The 22,870-nt window shown below is 38.7% G+C and overlaps 2 protein-coding genes across 3 annotated transcripts; one reads left to right on the plus strand and one right to left on the minus strand.

The window, feature by feature from the left end:
- Positions 1-156: 156 nt before the first annotated feature.
- Positions 157-12,207, minus strand: capn3b (calpain 3b). Of its 2 annotated transcripts, XM_053336773.1 has the most exons (22): positions 11,860-12,207; positions 8,985-9,054; positions 8,273-8,391; positions 7,524-7,657; positions 6,937-7,105; positions 6,502-6,585; positions 6,336-6,427; positions 6,039-6,116; positions 5,373-5,533; positions 5,074-5,243; positions 4,973-4,984; positions 4,168-4,376; positions 3,971-4,007; positions 3,243-3,329; positions 2,528-2,605; positions 2,365-2,422; positions 2,222-2,286; positions 1,822-1,890; positions 1,655-1,733; positions 1,414-1,530; positions 1,089-1,147; positions 157-445 (listed from the first exon to the last, which is right to left on the minus strand). In XM_053336773.1, exons 1-22 carry the CDS (start codon positions 12,169-12,171, stop codon positions 419-421), a joined length of 2,286 nt encoding a protein of 761 aa, XP_053192748.1. In that variant the 5' UTR covers positions 12,172-12,207; the 3' UTR covers positions 157-418. The 2 variants fall into 2 exon arrangements, with proteins under 2 accessions (XP_053192748.1, XP_053192747.1); XM_053336772.1 differs by lacking the exons at positions 3,971-4,007; positions 4,168-4,376; positions 4,973-4,984; ... (8 more) ...; positions 8,985-9,054; positions 11,860-12,207 and adding an exon at positions 3,550-3,570.
- A 1,946-nt stretch (positions 12,208-14,153) lies between these two features.
- nrbp1 (nuclear receptor binding protein 1) lies at positions 14,154-21,679 on the plus strand. Its single transcript, XM_053337008.1, has 18 exons — positions 14,154-14,658; positions 15,106-15,364; positions 15,800-15,922; positions 16,912-17,013; positions 17,110-17,199; positions 17,308-17,348; positions 17,573-17,667; positions 17,800-17,883; positions 17,976-18,034; positions 18,486-18,584; positions 18,674-18,806; positions 18,907-18,997; positions 19,306-19,356; positions 19,722-19,857; positions 20,013-20,066; positions 20,165-20,228; positions 20,982-21,037; positions 21,142-21,679. Exons 2-18 carry the CDS (start codon positions 15,134-15,136, stop codon positions 21,235-21,237), a joined length of 1,605 nt encoding a protein of 534 aa, XP_053192983.1. The 5' UTR covers positions 14,154-14,658; positions 15,106-15,133; the 3' UTR covers positions 21,238-21,679.
- The last annotated feature ends 1,191 nt before the right edge of the window (positions 21,680-22,870 follow it).

A 22,870-nucleotide genomic window follows, 5' to 3' on the forward strand; every position in this document is an offset into this window, starting at 1 on the left:
CTACTTTCTCATATACAGACATTTCTTTTCTAGCTTTGCTATACTTACCATATTTACACCTTAAAAAAACCCTTTAGCAGCAAAGATCATATTACAATATCTGTTCATATTATCAGTGTTTCACTGGCCATCAAAAAAAAAGACAATTTTTCAGGAATCAGCTTTATTGTTGTTAGGCTGTCTGTTAAAACAAGCTTAAACAACATTAAGATTAAATCTAAACCATTGTATGTTTAGTTAGGAAAAACAATCTCATTATCATGTAAAACCAGAGAAGTCTGATTTTGTTAAAATCACAAAATCTGTGCAAATTTGGGCTCATTACAGAGAAGTAAGAAGCTGACCAGGGAGACATGAAAACTTTGGTTTCTTGAACTCCAGCACCAACTGTCAGATATGTCAGGGGCCAAGAAGGTGACTAAGAATACATGGTCAGCTGAAGCCACTGGAAAGAGAGCAAAAGAGAAACAAAGATGAGCCCAAAGGGTTTTTTTTTTGAAAATACATTTGCCACAGTATTAATTGAGTGACCAGAAAAATAAAGAACACAACCCAATACAAGAGTCAGTCACATGCAAAATCATCTATTTTTATGGTTACTCAGACTATAGTCACATTTTAGTTAAAGTTTGAGGACTGTATTATCCATATTGATAAAACTGGACCTTGAGCTAAAACAGTCACCCAAAACAATGAAGTGTTTGTCATATATGGACAATATGAATTTCCATTTTTAATGCTTCATAAATCAGAAATGTTGATTTCTTTCAGATATTGCACCTAGTTTCTGAGAAAGAACTATAACAGTATTATTATATATCAAAGTTTAAAAGATATGATGTGGCTCCATGTGAAAAATATATTTTTTGTATAATTTTCAGCAAGCCATAACTTGGCAGATATGACACTTTGAGCCAACTATTTTATAAGTTAACCATCTGATATTGCAGAACAATCCCTGAACATTTCAAGAAACTAGCCATCACAAGCATATCTCTATAATGGCTAAATAAGTAACACCAAGCACAACATATAATATAGCATAAAAGAGCATGTTGTGAAGATAAAGAATCCTTAAATTGGCTGACCTCCAGGACATTGAGCTTGATAATTCCATCTCCATCGTTGTCAAAGGCATTGAAAGCCCCTGCAAGAGATATAGCAGATCAGTATTCATTTCATTCTTAACATCTTAACCTTGAGTTCAGCAGCACACAGTGGGACCTGAAAGTTCAGTTTGGCCTTCCAATAATCCAAATCCACCCAAAAAACAAATCCTAAATTTCCCTACTGGGATCAGTAAAGGATGATCTCAATATATTCAGTGTTTTTATCAGCACTGGTTCTGTTAAACATTTTTTTTGGTATTTCACATTTATTTGACTTTTGATAACATACAGCACCAGTACTTACTGAACATGCCCTCTAGTCTTACGAAACAGCAGATGTAACTGTCAAAGTCGATGTTTAGGTGTTCGTCTGCATAGCGCATGGCTATGATGTCATATAACTGTTTGTTGAGGTGAAAGCCTTCATGTGGAGAAAAAGAAACAGATCAGTTTTACATGCAATAGTTTATATCACAACACAGGATTCACACACAAAGTATGAGGAGAAAACAAAGGCTGCTGGGTGAAGATGTCTCATTGCTCACCTGCATCATTAACAGCATTCCTCATTTCAAAACTACAGATGGAGCTGGATTTGTCTTGATCATAACGTTTGAAGATCAGCTGCAAACAAAAGAATAACAACCAGTAGATTCTTTTTTTTCTCCAAAACTTTGAGCAGTAGAAGTCAAGGTAACTTAAACTGTCCTACCTGCCACGCTTTAATCTTTTTCCACAAGTGTTTGAACTCCTGCAGATTCAGTTTTCCGGTCCCATCAGTCTGAAAATGGTTCCGTTATGGAGCCATAACTGAAATCATTGCATATGCAGTCTTTAGTGCTATTCAGCTATTCCCCAATCCAATCCAATCCAGTGATACAGACTGAATGAGTTTTTGTGGTTAATTATAAAACTATAATTGCACTTTCCTTAGGTTTCTGCAGTAGAAAGAAGCTCCGCTGAACAACTGGGGAAGATCAGCACTTCTCGTTCAACATCCCCAGCAAGTACACACATTCAAACCAACAACTCAGTAATTACAGGTGACATGAGGCTGCTCTCTCCACCCCACACATAAACATATCAGCAGTCTGAGCCAACTGAAAGGATACATCCATCAAGGCGATAATACTCCGACACGTCTCCAGGCTAAAACCCTCTGTCTTTATTTCATTATCTGTAGGAAAGCACAGCTCGGTTAAGAGTGATCATCACCTGACCCAGAGCCTGAAAATGATCTTTTCAGTGTACTCACGTTTGGAGAACACGTTCTTCATGATTGTTTTGAGTTCACTGGCACAGACCTGCATGTCCTGATTGATTAAGGAACAATATTTTACTCATCAGTTCACATAGAATAGTCAGACATCCGTTATGTTTGTTCAGTGTTGTCCTCAGTCTCTCTGTGGTGCACTTACCTCACCAGATATCTGTTCGTAAATGGCCCTGAATTGCTTTTCCTCTTCTGTTTCCTCCTCGGGTTCAAAGTGTTTTTTCTGAGTGACGGGTAAGAAAGAAATAATTTGTGAATATATTTGTAGTTAGTGCCAAAAAGAAAATTCTTTTGAGGATTTTGAGAAGTTGAATTTAAGTATAGGGCTAAAGTTTGGATATCTTAATTCTTCTAGAAAGCGTCTTTTTCTGATTTGTAAAGCAATAGAGAAGGGTGATGTAGTTTTAAAATGGTTTACCAAATGATTTCATCAGATTATGCATAAATAGATATTATATTTGATGAGCTGTGATCTTTATTTATTTAATTTCTTCAATTTGTTCCAGTTGCATTATACAGTAAATATCACAACATTTTTTATGATTTATTACCACTGGATGCATTTCCTTATATTGCCAGAGGAGAGCAGCATGTGAGAAAAAGACCATGTGACTTATACACACTGGGGCCTTTCAGGAAAACAGGTGCAACTGAGCCACTGGGATTGGTTGGCTTCGAAGTCAATTGTTGTATTCCCAGCGATGTTATTCGAACCCGGTCAAGATTGCAATTCAGAGCCGTCAGTCTCCAGAAATTACGGCAGGGCAAAGGTCACATTGCGCTATTTGCTGGGTGGCATCAGTGAAAGTGTTTTGGCACAACAATAACACACACCCTGCAACCCCTTACAAGTCAATTACCTTTGGTTTCTTCCTCTTTTCTCCTCGAATGCCGTCATGCTCAATTTCTTTGTTGGCGCGTGCTCTGTCTGACACAAATACAATAGGCTGGCATATGGGTAATCGCAGTGGTTGTCAAGGGGAGAGAAGGATGATAAAAGACAGACGAGAAGAGAGACAGTTAATTTATAGTTATTCAATTAGTTATAATAATAAAAATGGCATAAACTCTCATCGCCAACATTGCTAAAAGCCATCACATGATGAAGAGGAGCAGTGGTTAGTTTAAAAGCAATCTAACAATGCTATCGCTACATGCATGCATTACCTTTTCTTTCATGTTCTTGTCTTGCTGATGGACAATAAGACAAGGAAGGACAGAAGGATGAAATGAGATGAAATGGAGGAAAGATTGAACACGGAAGTCTGTTAGTTACTCATGGAGAAAATGATGAGTGAATAGAGAGATTGGAAGAATGAGATTGATGAAATGAGAAGGCTACACAATTAAGATTGACAGCATATCAAATGAACACTGATATCTCAATGCTCACCCAAAAGCTGACATTTTACATACAGTTTTAGGAAACAATGAGACATGTGGTGTGAATGGATATACAAATCTTCCTAAAATTGCTAATTTTGTAGGTATCAAAAGTAAACTAACATATGTGTTTCAACCCTGCAATACCAATCAGAAATATTAAAATATATGTTGTTACCACTACCTTAATCATCACGTTACAAACCTGTATTTGACCTGGCTCGATTATGTTCTCTGCCTCCCTGTGAGGAGACATAGAGACAGACACATCAGTTTTCCTGACATTTATTGTTAATGACAATCTTGTTAAAGTGTTGCTATGTTCAACAATTCACTCCCAAATTACATCACCATCATATATGGCCCCCTGACCACCCCTGACACAATCTCAATGATACTTACTCAGACGTACTCCTCTTCTCAGAAAAGACCCTGAGAATGAACTCCCCCTCTTGATGGTGTTCAAAGGTCGTGGGGATAATGACGTACTCTCCTGGAGGAAGACGGAAACGCTCCGTTACCTCCCGCAGGTTGATGTAAGTCTTGCATTTGGCCTTGGAGGCCGTATACAAGAAGAAGTCCTTCTGCAGATGCTTATTCTGTCCACACATCTGTGAGTGAGGGGAAAAAACAGTGTGGAAACAGTGAAGACATAAACATGAGATTCAAGTGGGGAAAGTAATCAAAATTAAAAAGATGAAATTAAAAATATTAATTGATTCATCCATCATCACCAAATGTATCAACAATTCTGATAATTAGTTGATCATTTAAGTAACTTACGAAGCAAAAATATCCACTATTTGCTAATTCCTCAAATATGAGGATTTGCTGTTTTTCTCTATTTTACATAGCTGGAAAATTGATATATTTATATTTGTTACTTCTGTTTGGACAAACTAACTAATTGTTTTTCTGTGAAATTGAGACGGGTATTTTTAATAATTTTCTGACATCTTGTAGAATGATTAAAAAAAACAACTGATAAATTAGTCGAGAGTGAAAGTAATCCTATGTGAACTGGCCTGTGTTGTGACGTTTGCTTTATAGAGATGTTACAAGAACCTGAACTACTATGCAACTGTACTACAACTGTACATGTAGTACTACAGCTCACACACACACACAGATGTCTCTAGAGATGCAGGCCATTACTGTTAAAGCGCTGACTTCATTAAAATAACGACTTTCTCCAAGATGGGCATACCTCCTTTGGCACCTGCAGAGACAAAGAAAAGAGTTCAATGTGATGTCAGTTCATTGTCAGCTGGAGCAGAGCTCACTGTTTTAGCGTCATGTGATCACTACCTCATAGATGGAAAATCCAATGGTGAGGAATCTGGCCCCTTGATGGCGCTGCATCCTCCGACCTTTCTGCATCAGAGCCACGACGACGGTGCAGGCCACCCGCTCATCCTCTGGGTCGTCATCCTCTTCATACAGTTGCAGTCGATACTGAGGGTTCGTCCAGAAGGTGTCTGTAAAACATAGTCTAAATCAGCAACAAGGTATCACATGACCTAAGTATTGATACATGAGCCCTGCAAAGTTTCACCAATATTGTCTTTTAAAGGAATACAAGGTGATACAAAAAAGCTGAGGACTACCTGGGAAATTCCTGCAGCCACCGGCAGAGCTGCCTCTCACCCAGCGACCCTCATTCACCGACACCGACCAGCTGTTCCTTTCATCACCCTGCAGCGTGTCAGGGGTGAGGTTACACATCTCTAACTTAGTGAAGTTCTTCTTAAAATCATCAAAGGACATCCTGGATGGGAACATGAAAGACGCTTGTAATGAACTTGGAACAAGACTAAAACATCACAAATTTGTTAGCATTTTGATTCTGATCATTTAAACTTCATTTGTAATAGACTGACCACACTAGCAATAATTAGTTAAGTGAAAAATATTTCAGGTAATGGTCATCACACCAGAGCACATAGTTGCAGATACTACACAGTAGCCTTTTTCTTGTTTTTGTTTTCAGGATAGCCAAGTCTTCAATCTTAAAGGACCAGTTTGTAGGATTTAGTGGCATCTAGTGATAGTTACAGATGGAAATCAACTGAGTACCTCTCCACACTCTCTCAATCTCCAAGCTCTCCCCTATGTGGATACAAAGTTGTTATTTACCTCTAAAAACATTGTTTTTTAGAGGTAATGAATGGTCTGGAATTGTTTACCTGTGGATGATGGCTGAACGCATTTTATGGTGCTTCTGGACCAACATGTAAACATTACAGAGGAAATTTCAAAGTTGTTTAACTCACCAGAACTCACTTGTCTCCACAGTCTGTTTTTTTAAGTTGTCCTTGTCGGCGATGGAAATGGTGGACCATTGTTCTGAACTGTGGAAAGATAAAGCCACATTATGTACACTCACCAAGGCATGAAAAAAGAGCTGCTATAGCACAGCATTAAATATGGGCTTGTAGTATGTAGCCTATGGACTTTATCAGTCACACCCGGGTCAAATTGGATGGTGTCTGCAGATAGGACTAGGAATAGTAACACTGTCAGCTAGGTCCTCAATCCTTTACAATAGTGTTTTTCGTGTCACATCTTACTTTGCACTCCAGGGTCCTTTCCAGAGCACCCAACCCCAGGGATTGCGCAAGCGAATCAGACGAATTCTAGTGTTCTTTGCAACCTCGTCACACTAGAAACAACACCCTGTTAGCATTATTCAAAAAAAGGCATTGTCTCATGACATCAGTGGATATTTTACTGTACCTCCTCCAGGCCTATGATGGAGTAGGCATGACCACGGACCAGCCCCTGCTCAGTCCGAGTCTCCATTTCACTTGCTGAAGAAATCTAAGAGATACAACACATGAGCAAAACGCAGAATGGCTGTTGAGGGAATATCTCCTACAAAATGATCATTTATTCTGGCTTCAAAGACTAAAAGATGAGCTGGTGGAGTGAAAAAATAACATTTTACTCTTGAATTTAAGCTGTTTGTTTGGGTTTCACATGTAGGGTTTCACTTTTTTAGTTTTTACAATGTAATGTTATGCCTGGTGCTGCCTGTCTGGTTTTCTTACTTTTGTTTGTTTTTCATGTGTCAAACGATGTCATACGTTACTGTTATGTTTTCATTTCTGCACACTGTTACCTTTCTCTGTTTTCTGTGCACTTTATTTTCCAGTTTTCACTACCACTCACATCGATGGAGCAGCCCATCAGGGAACCTCTCTGAAGGGCCTTCTTCATGATCTTGAAGAGCTCCTTGGGTGCCTCAGACAGCTCGAAGAACTCGGTAAGTCCTCCTGTGAAATCCTCCATGGCATCTAAAGTGTTACCTCCTTTCAGTGCCTCATAAGACCCGTGCAACCTGAGAGAGGGGTCAATCATTCTCGTCAATGTGCTGACATGTCCAAGCGTAGATTTTTTTAATGATGTCTGCAGCAATGTGAGAAACATGAGGACACAGGAGTTGTAGGCCTCGTTAGCAAGACTACACTACAAAATGTCTACTGTCATAAGACATTTAGTTTAAAATTGGGGCTTAAAATTTATTTAAGTCGAAATATTTTGAAGAGGTGGGTTAGGGTTAGGTGAGGTCAGTGGGTTAGGTAAGGTCAGTGGCTCCTTGTATAAATCTTGTGTAAATCACGTAGCCTTATATTGATGCCACAAGAGTGCCCTTCCCTATTTACTGACACCAGACTTGAATGAATCTGACAGCAACATATGGAGGTGATGATCTGCACACCTCTGCGTCACAGTGCACATTAATAGACTACACTTACTTGGCATAAGCTTTTTCCAATAGAGCACTCCAGAACTCATTCTCTCGGAAGGATTTGGTAAACACCAGCTGGTTTTTGCAGGTGGGGATGCGGTCGTCCACAACCACATCGATCCATTCGCCATAACGCCAGAACTGAGTGCAAAGAAATGTAACAGAGTGAAAACAGGACATCAGAGATCAGACAGAGGAGAGAAATATCACAAGGCAAAGTATTGTTCAGGTAAATAATGATTTGTAGCTGTTTATTAAGGTTTCAGTCAAACATTTTTTGTCACTTATCATTTTTCTTTCCTGAAGAGAATTAATATAACCTGATACTGGATACAGTTTCTAAACTATTAACTGAATACGCCAATAGAAATATTGACCATATTTGGCCACACCATTTGCCATTTGAAAATTCAAGTCACTTGTGATTTTTTTCACATTTGAAATGTAAAAAAACACAAGTGAAAACAACAACCTTCACATGAAATATCAACCTTCTCATGTTCATATGAGCACATGTGCTTCAACACCTGTAACTGTATTTCACATGTACTGTATTCACATGTGATTTTAAGACATTTCACATGTAAAATGTCATATTTCATACTGCTTTTTTGTAAGGTCTGTAGCTATATCCTCATTTTAATTTAAATTGTAGCAAAAGAAATGATAAGAAAAAAGAGTCACTTCATGATCAGGGATATTATAAATAAAAGAACAACTGTGTAATTCATAATATGCTAAATGTCACTTTAAAACCTGGAAATGGAAGATGCCGGCATAGTTTTCAGTGAAGCTCTGATCTGGGGGAATCACTCTGTACAGCAGTTTCTCACTCAGAGTCAGACAGGCAATGGCAGCAAGCAGCCAACAGTCACCTGTCAACAACAGATTCATGAGCTATGAAAACATCTGATCCAGGCGTAGCACTTCATAAAGTAATGCAGTTGTCAGCAATTAAAACCATATGGCTGCAGGTGTCAGAAAGGTAACTGAGCTAAAGCTCTCATGGTCATCCCAGCTGTATTATGTATGCCTGGCTCTGGTTTTCCCCCCCACATAGCTTGGCTCAAACCAGTGTTGTGACTGATCTTTTCTTGTTGTTTCCCCTGACAGGACAGTTCCTGCAAGTAGAAAAGTTATAAAAAGTCGTCTTAAGCTGAAATTTCCAAGTTTAAACTGTGTGACTTTTTTCGTATGGCTTCTATGTTCAGAAACCTTTTTTTTCTTTTCTATCCTTATTTTATACTTTAGACTTCTGAGCATATAGGTTTTAGCATACAAACAGTCATATCCTGGGGGAGCCATTTGTCCACATTGGAAAATCTAGAAATGCAGAGAGGGGATGACCAGTATGTATCAAATCCTTAATCATCAAATTCTCCCTCACGTCAGTCATTTCCATGCAGCACAGTGCATTTGAGTTCCTTATTATTATTATTTAAAAGCAGAAACAGCTAAAGAAATGTACCCAGTTTTCCCTGACAGATGTCTGTCCTGTTGGCTCCATCCACGATGAACTGGGGGTTTTCACAAATTTCCTGTCACAGAAAACAGATTGTTAGGTTGTATTGCTGCATGTGTTGTGAAATCAGAGTTACCCCCATATTGGTGTCACAGTTTTCTCAATATGAAATACCATGCAGATGAAATGACATCTGAAATGACATCTGACAAATGACAGATGCATTTGATGGGAAAGCCCCCTCCATTCAAAAAGTGTTTCATTCAGTACATACATAATTTGACACTAGCAATCATGGTCCAATATTCAACAGAAATGGGAAGTGGACCCTTTACAGTAGCAAGTTGGAGAGTTGAAGTGTAATTTCAAGAATTTCTAGCAATTTAATTACTCTTTTTAAATGGAAAATTCATATTATTCTGCAACTTCATTATATTTTCAGTTTGAATGAACAAGCTTACATTAAGATTTTATGTGCATGTCTTCTTTATGTGTTAAATTATTGAGCAATCCTCTCTATTTACAACATATTAAAATGTTTCCAGTCTAAAAAGAAAATGATCTGAATTATAGCCAGTCTTGTATGAAGATTGAACATTTTATTTTAAAATTAAAAATTGGATTGGCCACTTTAATAATTTGTGCAACATTCAAACTCTACAACAATATATGGTTTAAAATCTGTATTTTACATTTGATATTATTGACAATATGAGGACTTGACCCTGCAATTGAAACCCAGCTGGATGAATTTCTCTAGCTGGGTTAGGGCTGGGACCATGAAACGTTTGCTACATATAAAGAAGCAGCTGCTACAGGTCTCCTGGTCGTGACCCTTTAGGCCTCTGAACAAGTGCTAACGTTGTGTTGAATCCAGAGAAGCTCTCATCTCATAACTACATATCTCTTTCATGGCAGAAATGATTGACTGCTTTGTGTGCTTACTGGAACTAATCAGCTTATCCAAGCAGTTATATTACATGTTATGACATGTATTCATGTTGCAACCCAACTCTAACCCTAACTGTTCTATATTAAGGGTTCTCAACTTGGGGTTCCCAATCAAAGGGTCCCATAAAAAAGGGATAAGAATGAATAAAGTGTTTATATATATTTTATCATAAAAAAAAATATTATATTGACATAACAAAAATTATGTAATATAAGTATTGTATATGGAGTATATATTTCTGACTTATCTTATTTTTTTGCATTTTGATTATAGAATATTAAATGCTTTTAAGGCCTCTACCAATGCTTCAAATAAACAGACTGAGAAAGAAACGAAAAAGGAAATGAAAAAGGAAATGAAATCACTTTCTTTTAAGAGGTCACAAGCACGGAAGATCACTGTTTTGAAATGCCTTTTGACACAATTCAGTAACAAAAAAGCAACCAAAAAAAGCAAAAGAGCAGTTTTATTGTAAGTGTTTTCAAGCTACTGAACATAGATGTAAACAATGCAGGATTATAACTTTTAAGAACAAATCTGCATTTGAAATGTTTTATGAGGAAGGAAATAGAATCAAAATGTTCATTTGACTATAAAGATACACTTTATGTGTTCTGGTGACTGAATGTAAATATAACTTTTGTTTGCTTACAAGAAAAAATCCACAGGGGGAGCTTTCAGTTTTAGATCAGGGGCTTCACAGCAGTGACTCTGTTCCACTCATCACACGATTGGCCTTAACTAAGGCTGTAAAAATGCAGCCTCATGTTCCGCATTTAGAGCGTGCTCCATGGCTGACCCCTGGATTGGATTCATGTATCACTAATCTCAGCTAAATGGCTAGTTACATGTCTCATTAGCCATTAAGTAGTAATTAAGCTTCCAACTTGTAATAGAGTAAAAGCTACAATATTTGCTTTTCAAACTTAGAAGAGTTCAAGTATAAAGAACCTTGACATGGAATAATTCAAGCAGAGCTGCAGCAATTCATTGATTCATTGATCAGCCAATCAACAAAAAATGAATCACCAACTATTTTAATAATCAAATGTTAATCTTAGTCATTTTTAAAGTAAAATCACCAAACATTTGCTGGTTCCAGCCTCTAAAATGTAAGGATTTTATACCCTCCTTTATCATACATGCTAGCTAACTCTATATTTTTGGTTTTGAACTGTTGAACGATAATGAAAATAATTGTTAGTTGCATCTCTTAAATCTTAAACTCAAGTACTTCAAAACAGCTCTTCTCTACAGAGCTTGAGTAAATGTGCTTGGTTACTTTCCATCACTGTTGCTAACACTTCTGTAATTTTACTGAAACATAATTTAAATGCAGGACTTTCACTTGGACCAAAGTATTTTTACATTATTGCTCCTCTTAATTCAGTAAGTCTTGGGCAAGAGTTTGTGTCACTTGTCTGTATTTCTGTGTCTGTTTGTGTTTGTGTGTTTCACTGTGTTGGCAGGTACTGCGAGTAAAGGACATGTCTCTTCATGCTGAACGAAGCTAACCGTCTCTTGCCAAACGTCCCTTCAGCAGCTGCCATCAAGGATAAATGTCAATACCATTTGGCATTGGCCCAGAGAGTTGGAAGAGCATAAAATCTTTGTGGATGTTGTGTAGCTATATCCGAAAAATATGAAACTGTGCAGCCAACACTGAGTTGCCACAATGTTTCCCGACACTGACAGCGAGCGTCCTCCTGTGTGAGAGTCAGCTGTCGGTGAGTGCAGAAGGTGAGAACCCAAAGCTATGCACCACCAAGCAGGCACCCATATCAACTTAACCACCCACCCATCTGTGAAGGATGAAGTGATAAGATACACGGTGGTTTTAAAGGAGAGCTTTTGTAAACATATGAGAGCCACTTTTATATTAACTACAACTTGGCTTAAGAGAAGTGATGGCAGAAGACTGGCACTCACCGAGGGACGTTTCCACTCCAACTTCATTGAAGATTTGTGACTGTAGAAGAGCGAGGAGTCGTTTGCAGGGAACAGAGGGTCTTCAAACAATACTTTCTTTTGCACGTATTTGTCTCGCAGCTCCAAAAAAGTCTTAAGACGCTTGGCATCCTTAACGGTCTCGTTTCTGCTTAAGATTGCAGAATAGATGGAGTTGGTCCCAGTGAGAGGGTGATCAGCTTTGTCATCGGGCCCAAGCGATGCTTGAGTTTCAAAAAGCACTTTCACCTTTGTCTCCTCAACAAGAGGCTGTTTATGTTGCTTGTCCCCCATCTTATCAGTATCCACCACGGCCTTTTGGTAATCCTGCTTCAGAGGTCAGTTGAAAAGTGAAAAATAAAAAAAACTCAGGTTCCTTATGTGTAGAAATAGAGAAGGAACTTGCAAAACAGCCCCCAAAAAACTTCCTGTGCCTTCCCTGACACTGATGATTTACTTTTAGTTCCTTTATTTAATGGAAAAACTGTCACCGCTCAATGAACAGTCACCACAAACTATCACGCCAGCACTCACTCGTTCACTGTTGTGTCCCCAGTGCTGGGCCTAAATATAGGCCAATTTGAAGGAGGGGAGGAGGATTCTCGAAGAGAGAGAGGGACCCTGACCCCGTCCCAACTTTTTCAGGTCACAGTCTTCTGCTCAGTGAGTCTGTCCAAAGTCTGTGTCATACATCCTGCAAACATTGCTCGAACAACACTTTTGGAGGTATTTTGAAAAAGATATGGTGTAAATCAGATGACAGATGGTTATGATCATGTGTGCAGTGACTGTTCCCCTACGCAATGTGAGACCCACTTTTAACTTGAGCCAAGCTCTATAGAAAAATAACACCTCTAGTTACTACTCATCATTAACCTGATGATTACTTATTATATAACTTAAATGTCATATTTTAACGTACCAATGAAATTACTGTAGTCAGCATTTCAACCAGCAGTGTAACTATTGAGGACACTGATGTCATGTCCACAGTAAAATTCCTGGGAATCTGGGGTCTTTATTGACACGAGGAGGAGTTTACATTCAATGATCAAGCATCGATTTCACACATGTTGTGTTATTTAACCTTTACAAACTGTTAATAGTCTGACCCTTTATTCATAACACCTCAAAAGACATTACAACATGGGAGATTAATTCTTAATTAAAGGTGATTTATCATGCAAGAAAAACATCTTATTTATCTTAATTAATTAATTAAATTGAAGGGACTTGGTATTCAGTCACACCTGGTTATAAACACATAAACATTTTGAGTGATTTATCATTTACAAATAAATAAATAAATAAATTAATTAATAAATATAAACTGTTAAATGAATACATGTGAAATTTTGTGATTTCTAGAAAGTTGTAAGTTTGGTTGGTAGCTTTCTTTGATGGTTGGAGTTGGACATATGACCTCCATAGCCTTGGGTCCTACATCTAAAATATCAGCTATATTGACATCCAGTGGTAAAACACAATACTTACTTTGTCAATGGTTTGTTGCAGCTGACAAAACCAGCCTTTTACCATAGTTCAGTATTCAGTTGGCCTGATCATGTGTCAATCTATGCTAACAACAAATAATAGGTGGATGTTATGTGAGGGGTTGCCAGGTTTGAGAGAAACCTGCATTCTTGTTTCAATTGCAGTCAGGGTGGAGAGAACACTTTACTGTATGTGGCAAGTAACTCTCATTTGGTTTCTATTTAGAATATCCACTATGGAAGCCAAATAACATTTGAAAAATTAGGAATGATACAAATTATAATATTCGCACAAAGTCAAAATTATGAATATTTTAATTGTTTGAAAAAGGTATTACGTTCAAATATCATGATTTTGACATATAATTCATCTAGCTCCTATGATAGAGCCATGCTTGTCTGATATGCAACTTATACGAGTGTGATGTGGAAACTTAAAGTCTCCTGTGCACAAACACTGAGAATGGACTTAACAGTGAAGCAGGAGACATCTTGCTTTAAAAAAAGTGCATATTTTTAGCTGTATTTTATTTTATTTTAAAGATTTTTACAACTTTTTAAAAAAAACATATCACACAGAGATTATTATTCAAAGTAGAGTATCTTATATAAATGTCAAAATATCTAGAGGGAATCGTTTGTGCCATGTACAAACAAACAATAAATAAATGAACTTTGTTGCCGTTTATCCACATTGCAGAAGGGGGATTGTACAAACTCAACCTGGCAACCGCGGTCGGCTCTGACGTGACGGGGCTTGTAGTGCAGTGTGCATCTGGAAGTTGTCGCCATCATATCTGGCTAAATGTTAACCTAGCTTAAGTCGAAAATATAAGTTACGTCTCTCTTTGCTTTGACCCCCTTTTTTGTTTCTTCTGTCGAGTTTCGATTAAATGCTGTAATGTTGTGTCTCAGTTAAGACGTATAGGACTGCTACTGTGTTGTAGTTAGCAGGGCTGGGGTCTTGAGAAGCAGCAGCTAAGGGGCGGTGGGCTGCTAACCAGCTAGTTGGCCCAGCAAGCAACTAGAACACCTCCTAGATATATTAAATGTTAATCTTGAATAAAACCACGGTCGTTTAGTGGACGTTGTCACCAGTTGTTTCCGCCACTGTCTCCGGTAGTGAAGTCGTCAGCTCTGCCGTTGCTAAGGAGCTAGCAGCGTCACAAAGCTAGCTGCCAACTCCGCTGAGGAACCGAGAAGATTTAAAGCTAACAAAGCTAAACAACAAGCTGGAGTCGGTCTGCTAAACTGGAGCTGGCATCGTCACATTACCCGTCTTCAACACGTATGTATCACCTTATTTGATACTCATATTGTTAATACTTTTTAAATTACGGTTTATTTTGGTATTTCCTGTTGACTGCTACCTCAGCTAACTTCTCTTTGCTCAGCTGTTAATGTTGTTTAAGTCAGAGCAGCATGTCATATCATTTATTTGGAAAGAATAGAAGTATTTTGCCTGGGTTCAGTGTTCAAAACATATTCAATAAGAAAACTAACATATACACTGTTTCACTGGTTAAATAAAAAATCAACAAATAAACAACAATCTAACAATAACATCTAACATGGAAACTTGTCTGATGGCAACATACCATACACATGCCAGCTCACTTTCAAGTGACACTTCATTCTCCAGGTTCTGTATTTAACTTCGTTAATAGTTGGAAAGCCTGTGTCATGGACTCCGGGGGTTAATATTTGTGGTGGGGGGCATTTCTGTGTCACACAGCAGGCTGCAGGGCCTGACAACGACGAAGATGTCTGAGGGAGAGAACAAGCAAGCCCCAGACACTGCCCAAGAAGGGAAACCAGACGCCATGGCTACTGCAGCCACAGGTCAAGTGGTGTCATCAGTGTCTCCTCCTGTCTCCATGGTGACCCAGCCTCCTGCCACAGCAGCCACAGAAGATGAGGAAGAAGAGAGCGAGGATGAGTCAGAGATTCTGGAGGAGAGTCCGTGTGGACGCTGGCAGAAACGTAGAGAAGAGGTAGAGGATTGTTTTTCATCTCCGAGTTACTCATCCCTTATCAGCTCGAGATACTCAGGCAGGAATCTCCTGCATGTGCATAATGCAAGTTTACAGAGCTGCTTTTTCTGCCAGGGCTCCTCTGTTATCTGCCTGAACATTTCAGACTTGCTAATTCAGTATTTTCTCTTAAGTCGCTTCTGAAAACTCACTTTTATCTGAAGGATTTCTTGTAATCTTTGCTTATTGATTTATGTTAATGACATATATATGTGGGGATGTGTGTATTTTTGGCATTGTATTCTATCCTTTGTTCTTTTTATGTCTCTAAAGCACTTTGTCGTTGCGTGTTTTGATACGAACTATATATATAAACATGATTATTTGTCTGTGGGGGAGTCAGGCTTATTAGGGTGCAGATAATGCCTGATGCATTGTTTTGTTTTTCCCCTCAAGGTGAATCAGCGCAACGTCCCCGGGATTGATAATGCTTACTTGGCCATGGACACAGAGGAAGGAGTTGAGGTGGTGTGGAATGAGGTCATGTTCTCAGAAAGGAAAAATTTCAAACTGCAGGAGGTGGGTGTCTCGCTAGGTTGACGCAGTACAGTACATTTGAAGTAGTTGTGTACAATATAATGTCAATGATATCAGCAGGAGGACAAAAATGCCTTGACATGGTTTTTACGGATTATGTATTTTTGTTTTTGTGTTAGCTGGCATTCTTTACTGTGATCTCACTAACAATGTGGAAGCCTTCCTGGTTTTCCTTCCTCCTTTGGTTTTAATCACCTTAGCAAGTGATTGCCAGCAGCACTAAACCAAAGTTCATTGTGTACCAGTGAAGTTATAAAAACGTTTTTCAGAAATTTAAAGACTAAAAGAAGTGGTATTTAAAGCTCTGAATTTTGCCTTTGATGTTTAGTCAGCATGGTTTTGTTTCATTCTGAAGAGGCTTTTGTCTCTTATCTTGGCCCTGGAAATGACATCAGTTAAATGTGGTCTGTTACTTACTTATGAAACAAAATATATGATAATCAGTGTGTAATTCTGTGTTTGGCTGCTGCTGGATGCCCTTAAGCAACGCATGTAACCCACAACAGTAGCAGTTTGAGATGCTCAGTGATCAGATATTTAAAAGGCATTTTTCCAGTGTAAATATGCTTATGACTGGAAGCAAAATCAGGTGTTTTCAGTATGATTTTCTTGCACATTAAATTGCTGATGGTCTGTATAGACCTAAGAGAAAGACCCAGAATGACATTCAATGAACACCCAGTTACAACAGTGGAATTTGCATCTGACCCTGCACTTACAGGACGGTCTGCCCAACCACTAATCCAACCTGCTGGTCGACACATGGTCGGGTCATTGGAAACTGGCATGTTGTTAACACATAATGAGCTCACTTGGGCCGTGCTGTAAAATTCTTTTGTAATAAAACAGTAAATCCCGACTTAAGATTTACCAAACACAGAGAATAACATTCACAGCACTAATGTTATTGTAAGTTTAAATATGTGGTTTTCTCTTTTAATGATTATTTCTTCTGTTTTTTCACTTCACAGGAAAAAGTCAAAGCAGTCTTTGACAATTTGATCCAGCTGGAGCATTTAAACATTGTCAAGTTCCACAAGTATTGGGCGGATGTGAAAGAGAACAGAGCGAGGGTAGGAGATCATATCACGAGTGCTCTTTTCTTTTTTCAGTTGGTGTTTATGTTATGATGTCATTCTTACATGGCTGCATTGCTTTTCTGTCTGCAGGTCATTTTCATCACTGAGTACATGTCTTCAGGAAGTCTCAAACAGTTTTTGAAAAAGACAAAGAAAAACCACAAGACCATGAATGAAAAGGTGTGAAAGCTGAACGATAACGATGGTTTTTGCAGACAGTTTATAAAAATCCTATTTAGCCTGTTTTGTTTTCTTAATGTGTCACATGAACTTTTTCTTTTCTGTCAGGCCTGGAAGCGCTGGTGCATACAGATACTATCAGCTCTCAGGTTAGTATAACAAAAAGATTTTTTTCAAGCTACTTGATTAATGTGGCCAGAGATATTAAAGGGATTAATTGTGGTGGTGTGTAAATACTGAATGCTGCTTCTCTATGTTTAGCTTGGACTCTGGGGACAGAAAGCAGATCTGCCCCAGGTGATCTAAGAGGTCTGGACAGTTCATTACACAGCTGCATTAATCAACCATTTTACTCTCTTTCACCTTTTTCCAGCTATTTGCACTCCTGCGACCCTCCAATCATACATGGCAACTTGACATGTGACACCATCTTCATCCAGCACAACGGCCTCATCAAGATTGGCTCAGGTAGAATAGAAATCATTAACAACAAGAGATATTTGAGAAAGAATGTGTTATGTACCTTAATAATTAAATGTTGTTGATGCCTAACCCTAACCCATATATTAATATTTTCATGGTTTCTTTCCACAATTTTAGTTGCTCCAGATACCATTAACAACCATGTAAAAACCTGCCGAGAAGAGCAGAAGAGCCTTCACTTCTTTGCTCCAGAATATGGAGGTAAGATCCTGCTGGCGTTTCATTTGTGTCAGATACAGTGGTGATGTATGGTGGTGTTTTTGTGATATTGATCAGTTTATGTCTGCTTTCAGCTGTTGCCAATGTCACCACAGCCGTGGATATCTATTCCTTTGGAATGTGCGCCTTGGAGGTGAGAGGAGGCCTTGTTCTTCTCTGGACTGTTAAGTCACATACTGACTCATTCCTTCAGTTGTGTTGTTCACAAAACACCATGAGAATGCAGTTTACCAGATTCACAGGATGGATTGATAAAGCATTCAGGGTGTATGTGTAACTGGATTCTTTTAAAAAATGTTTCTCACCTCAGATTTAGATGTGACAGTGCTGTTATACACTTGGACAGTCAGTGTTTTTCAGCTTTTTATGGCAGTCACAGAAATAGACATCAGGATACAAGACAGGAAATGTGGAAATATTTTCAAAAATCTTTTATATAATAAACACCATCAGATCTGCAGTATGACCAAAGTCTCCAGAATACATTTTGAAACATGGGAGTAACATTTGTTGACTTGTATTTTGTGCTTGTTTTTATGAAAGAGTTCTAATCTACATCTTTCTTTGTCTAATCTTGCCCTCAGATGGCTGTGTTAGAAATCCAGAGTAATGGAGATTCGTCTTACGTGTCCCAAGAAGCCATAAACAGTGCCATTCAGTCTCTAGAAGACACATTGCAACGGGTGAGCAAAGTGTTCAAAGCCTGGGTGCATCTTTGAAAGAGAGAAATCCATGACCTGAATTTTTTTTTTTTCCCCTGCCACTTTTTCAGGAATTTATTCAGAAGTGTCTGGAGGTGGACCCCTTTAAGCGACCCACAGCCAAGGAGCTGTTGTTTCACCAGGCCTTGTTTGAGGTGCCTTTACTCAAGCTGCTGGCTGCACACTGCATCGTTGGTCACCAGCGTAAGTGACACTACACAGGGGAAGAGACGCGCACGCACACACAATACCTGCAGTGAGCTAAGTGTTTTACCTGATTGTTGGGTTCTATGTTTTCCTGCAGATATGATCCCAGAAAATGCTTTGGAAGAGATGACTAAGAACATGGATCCAAACTTGGTGATTGTTGAAGGCAGGGAGGGGGTTCAGATGAAGTAAGTCTTGAGTATCAAAAACGACATTAGAGATTAAAATGTGGAATTGGGAAGAGGAGAAAGTATTTGGCTCATGTGCTTCTGTCTTCACTTTAATATTTATGTTTACATATGAACACATACATATGTATGTTCTTCTATCACAGCACATTGTGATATGACATTAGATGTTGCCTGGGCTTCATTATCATAATATTTTTTGTTATAACTTCTAATCTTTTTGTGGTTTTAAAAGATTACATTACAGTTAAGTGACACCATTTCTGAACTTTTCTGACAGCATGAGTAACACTTGTCTTTTCCTTCAGACTCTCCCAGTTTCCCGCCCTCGAGCTGGACAAGTTCCTCGAAGATGTCAGGTAAGGAAACAATCATGCCACAGCTTGGCACACGGTCCTAGACATTTAAGTCAAATCAGGTGGTAAATTTATTGAAGTTTGGCACAAGCGACAACAACATGGTAATGTGTGAATGGGAAAAGTACTACGAGAAACTGACCGCCACCACTGAAATGCCTTTAACTCTCTTGTTAAATCTAATTTTGGCCAACATTTGGATATTCCAGTTGTACAAGAGCTGAATGTCTGTAAATTGTGAAAAAATAAACCATTTACAAAGAGCATCTGATATTGTGTGTTCCAACAGCACAACATGGAATCATTTAATTGTAGACTGCAATTGTTTCAAGCTGAAGTTGTACTGCTTTTTCTCTTTGGTGTATTAGGAACGGGATCTATCCTCTGACTGCGTTTGGGATGCCGTGTCCACAGCAACCTCAGCAGGAGACAGTCAAGTCGCCCATTGTGCCCCCCTCGGTCAAAACCCCGACCCCCGAACCTGCTGAGCTTGAGACCAGGAAGGTAAGAACTGGGATGTAGCAGCGCACAGAAATTAGACCTCAGTTAAATAATATTATGCTTTTTTTTTTGTTGATAACTTAAAATGTCAGATCTCTCTTCAGTTCATGTACTCCTCTTCAGCCAGACATTAACTGTTATGTTCTGTAACTCCACAGGTCCTTCAGATGCAGTGTAATATCGAGCCTGTTGATGAGGGCACCAAGCATCATGTAAGGATCAATTCTAAATATGACTTCTACTATGGTCATTGGTGAACATGTTGTTTTGTTAAAATTTTTTAATGACTTTTTTGTTATTCTCCTTTTAGCTGACCTTGCTGTTGAAACTTGAGGATAAATTGAACAGACACTTGAGCTGTGATTTGTTACCAAGTGAGTATTTTTATTTCTTGAAGATCACGTAATGGTCCATAGACTTTGCGAATGTGTGACTTGTTTATATGCACGTACAATTTTAACATCAACATGTAATTTGCAGATATTGCCGTTACCCCAGTTTTAGTCAAATGTGCTGCTCACTGACAAACCCACATAAGTATCTTGTATGTACAAAGCGTTACTGCTCTCACCAGTGTTGTTTTTAGTCACTGCCTGCAGCTTCAGCCACAAGTATAAAAACCCTACTGTACACTAGCTGCACAGTACCAAACAGCACAGACAAAGATAAACAACAAACAGCTGGTAGATGAAGCTAAATAGCTGGTGAAAGCAGTTAATAATTTAGCAGCTGATGAGCCAGATGTTTACAGCAGGAGCTTGAATATTGGACTTGCATTAACCAAGTAGCCAAAACATGACTCCAGGGGAACACTAATGTCCCTCTGTATCTGCTGGTTGTGTAAATAGGCAATTATTTGGTAACAAGTTCACTGTATCAACTTGTCTCTGTTGCCCATTAGTCGCAGTGTCAAAATTAGTTATCAGATAAAATCTAAAACTCTAAATCTAAATCAATCTTTGTCATTTTGCCTGTAAAAACAAAACGAAAGGGCATTTCTCCAAGATCACTTAATTTAGCAACCCACTTCAACACACTGGATAGATGCTGACATGACTGCTTGTTGTGTGAGTCCTCATCACTTGGTTACCATGCAAGTGTTCTGACTGCCTTGTGTTTTTGTTTAGATGAGAACGTCAACGAGCTGTCTGTGGAGCTTGTTCAGCTCGGATTCATCAGTGAGGTTAGTGGAGTTCATTATGACCCTGCTGACTCTAAAACTCAGTCCATTAGTAGTATAACCACAGCAGAAGATGTTTCTTTAACCTCACTGACTCTCTATTTCAGGGTGATCAGCCACGGCTTGCATCCGTTCTTGAAGAGGCCTTCTCAAAGTTCTACAGCCGGAACGGTTCTCTCAATCCGGTCACAGTTTCCTCGTAGCGGAGGACTCACCAGGCCTTCTGCCAGCCCTCCTCGTTCCCTTCGACAGGACTAGCTTTTTGCTCCATCTCCCGAGTTGCTGGAAAGCTTTGCAAGGAAAGGGGGAGGAATCCTCGGTCTGATTGCAGATCCTGCAGCCTGTCCTTGTATCCTCTGGTGGGAAAAGCTGCCACTAAGTGGTTGTTGCTTTCTATCTTTTTTTTTTTCCCCTCCCACCCAATACAGCCATCTGCTTCTCTTTTAAAAGAGGAAATCCTAGTTGCAACTTAAAGGAAAATCCAAATGTTTTCACTTTTTGACTTATTTCTTTCCGTTCTAAAGTATTGAAAAAATGGTAGAGGTAAGCAAAACAAAACTGGATAACAGCAGTATTTTCCTTGAGTCAGTATTAAAACTGTATTTTAAACATTTTTACTTCAAACTGTTTAATAGTTGTATGAAACTTTGTCCTGGCATACTGAGGTGTATGTGTTACGGTGTTGTACGGTCAAGTCTGGTTGTCTGGTCCTTTTAACTTTCTCTTGAGCAGTGAGTGAGGCATTGTCCTACCTTGTATCAGTTTTCGAAGACTCTTGAATGCATCAAGCTAGTTCGTGCAACAGATGCAACATTACTTCTACTTCAAAATTCTGTAATAATACAATGTAGTCATGAAAAATACGGCTGCAACACAAGTTAAAGAGTAACGGCTACAGATAAAATATTCAAAATCCAACTATTTATTTGTGTATCTTTTCTTGAATGTGTTCTTCACTTCCAGCACTAAGGCCGGTGGTTGTTTAAATGTATGCTTTTTAATGGCTACTCTTTCTTTAAATCAAGCTGTTATTTTCTATGAAAAGGGGTGTCATCACTTGACTGTGGTCCAACTTCTACTGTAGGTTCTGTTTTTTTTAAAGTAGCCCATTGCAGCACTTATTGATTAGGGCTAGTTCAACTAAAGGTTGTGTTTAGATGGCATTTTACACAGGAGGGATTGGTTCAGTGCCATGTGAAGATGCTTTGGTTTTTAAGCACATGATCTATGGTGTTTTGTCAACAGGTGTGGTGAATGCATGTATGCTTCTGTATATCTAAATGGAAACTGGTGCACATAAGCTCACTTCAGGAGTCAAGATCTCTCATTACATCCATGGTGCAGATAGATTCAAGTAATTTATCATGCAGTAACTTTCCAAAAAGTTTTGGTCAATCTTGAGACAGGAATTTGAACATATTGTAGCAAGGAATTATTGGTTTTCTTTCTAGCTGAAGTATTCTGTGTGATAACAGCTTAAACATGCTCCCACACTTAGATATTCAGCTATTTGCTCAGACCACTCTTATCTGTTAACTGTTTGTGGATCTCTTGGCTAGTTTGCACTACTGTACACTTTTTATATAATTTGACTCCTGCTGGAAATGTCCTGTGGCCTCCGGCATCCTCACACCAACAGGAGGAACTTGGTTGATTTGGAAATGGCGTCATTAATAAATTCAGCTATCCAAGTCTTGTCTACTCAATGCTGTGACTACCTTATGACAGGGTCTGTAGATACTGCAAGATACAAGTGTGGGACTGCCTGGCATGCTTGTAACCATCTTGTACACTGTATGCTGGACACTGCTCTGTTTCTGCAATGCATTTACCCCT

The sequence above is a fragment of the Scomber japonicus genome, chromosome 17 (genome assembly GCF_027409825.1).
Source record: "Scomber japonicus isolate fScoJap1 chromosome 17, fScoJap1.pri, whole genome shotgun sequence".
Classification (NCBI taxonomy): domain Eukaryota; kingdom Metazoa; phylum Chordata; class Actinopteri; order Scombriformes; family Scombridae; genus Scomber; species Scomber japonicus.

Excerpts from the sequence above, each read along its gene's own strand:
- capn3b (XM_053336773.1), bottom strand. The coding sequence starts at position 12,171 with ATGGGGGACAAGCAACATAAACAGCCTCTTGTTGAGGAGACAAAGGTG. Across the intron at positions 5,534-6,038 it reads GTGGAGACAAGTGAGTTCTG|GATGTCCTTTGATGATTTTA; the intron begins GTGAGTTAAACA and ends GTTCCCATCCAG. Across the intron at positions 446-1,088 it reads TCAAGCTCAATGTCCTGGAG|TGGCTTCAGCTGACCATGTA; the intron begins GTCAGCCAATTT and ends CTCTCTTTCCAG.
- nrbp1 (XM_053337008.1), top strand. The coding sequence starts at position 15,134 with ATGTCTGAGGGAGAGAACAAGCAAGCCCCAGACACTGCCCAAGAAGGG. Across the intron at positions 18,998-19,305 it reads AGGGAGGGGGTTCAGATGAA|ACTCTCCCAGTTTCCCGCCC; the intron begins GTAAGTCTTGAG and ends CTTTTCCTTCAG. Across the intron at positions 19,858-20,012 it reads CTGAGCTTGAGACCAGGAAG|GTCCTTCAGATGCAGTGTAA; the intron begins GTAAGAACTGGG and ends GTAACTCCACAG.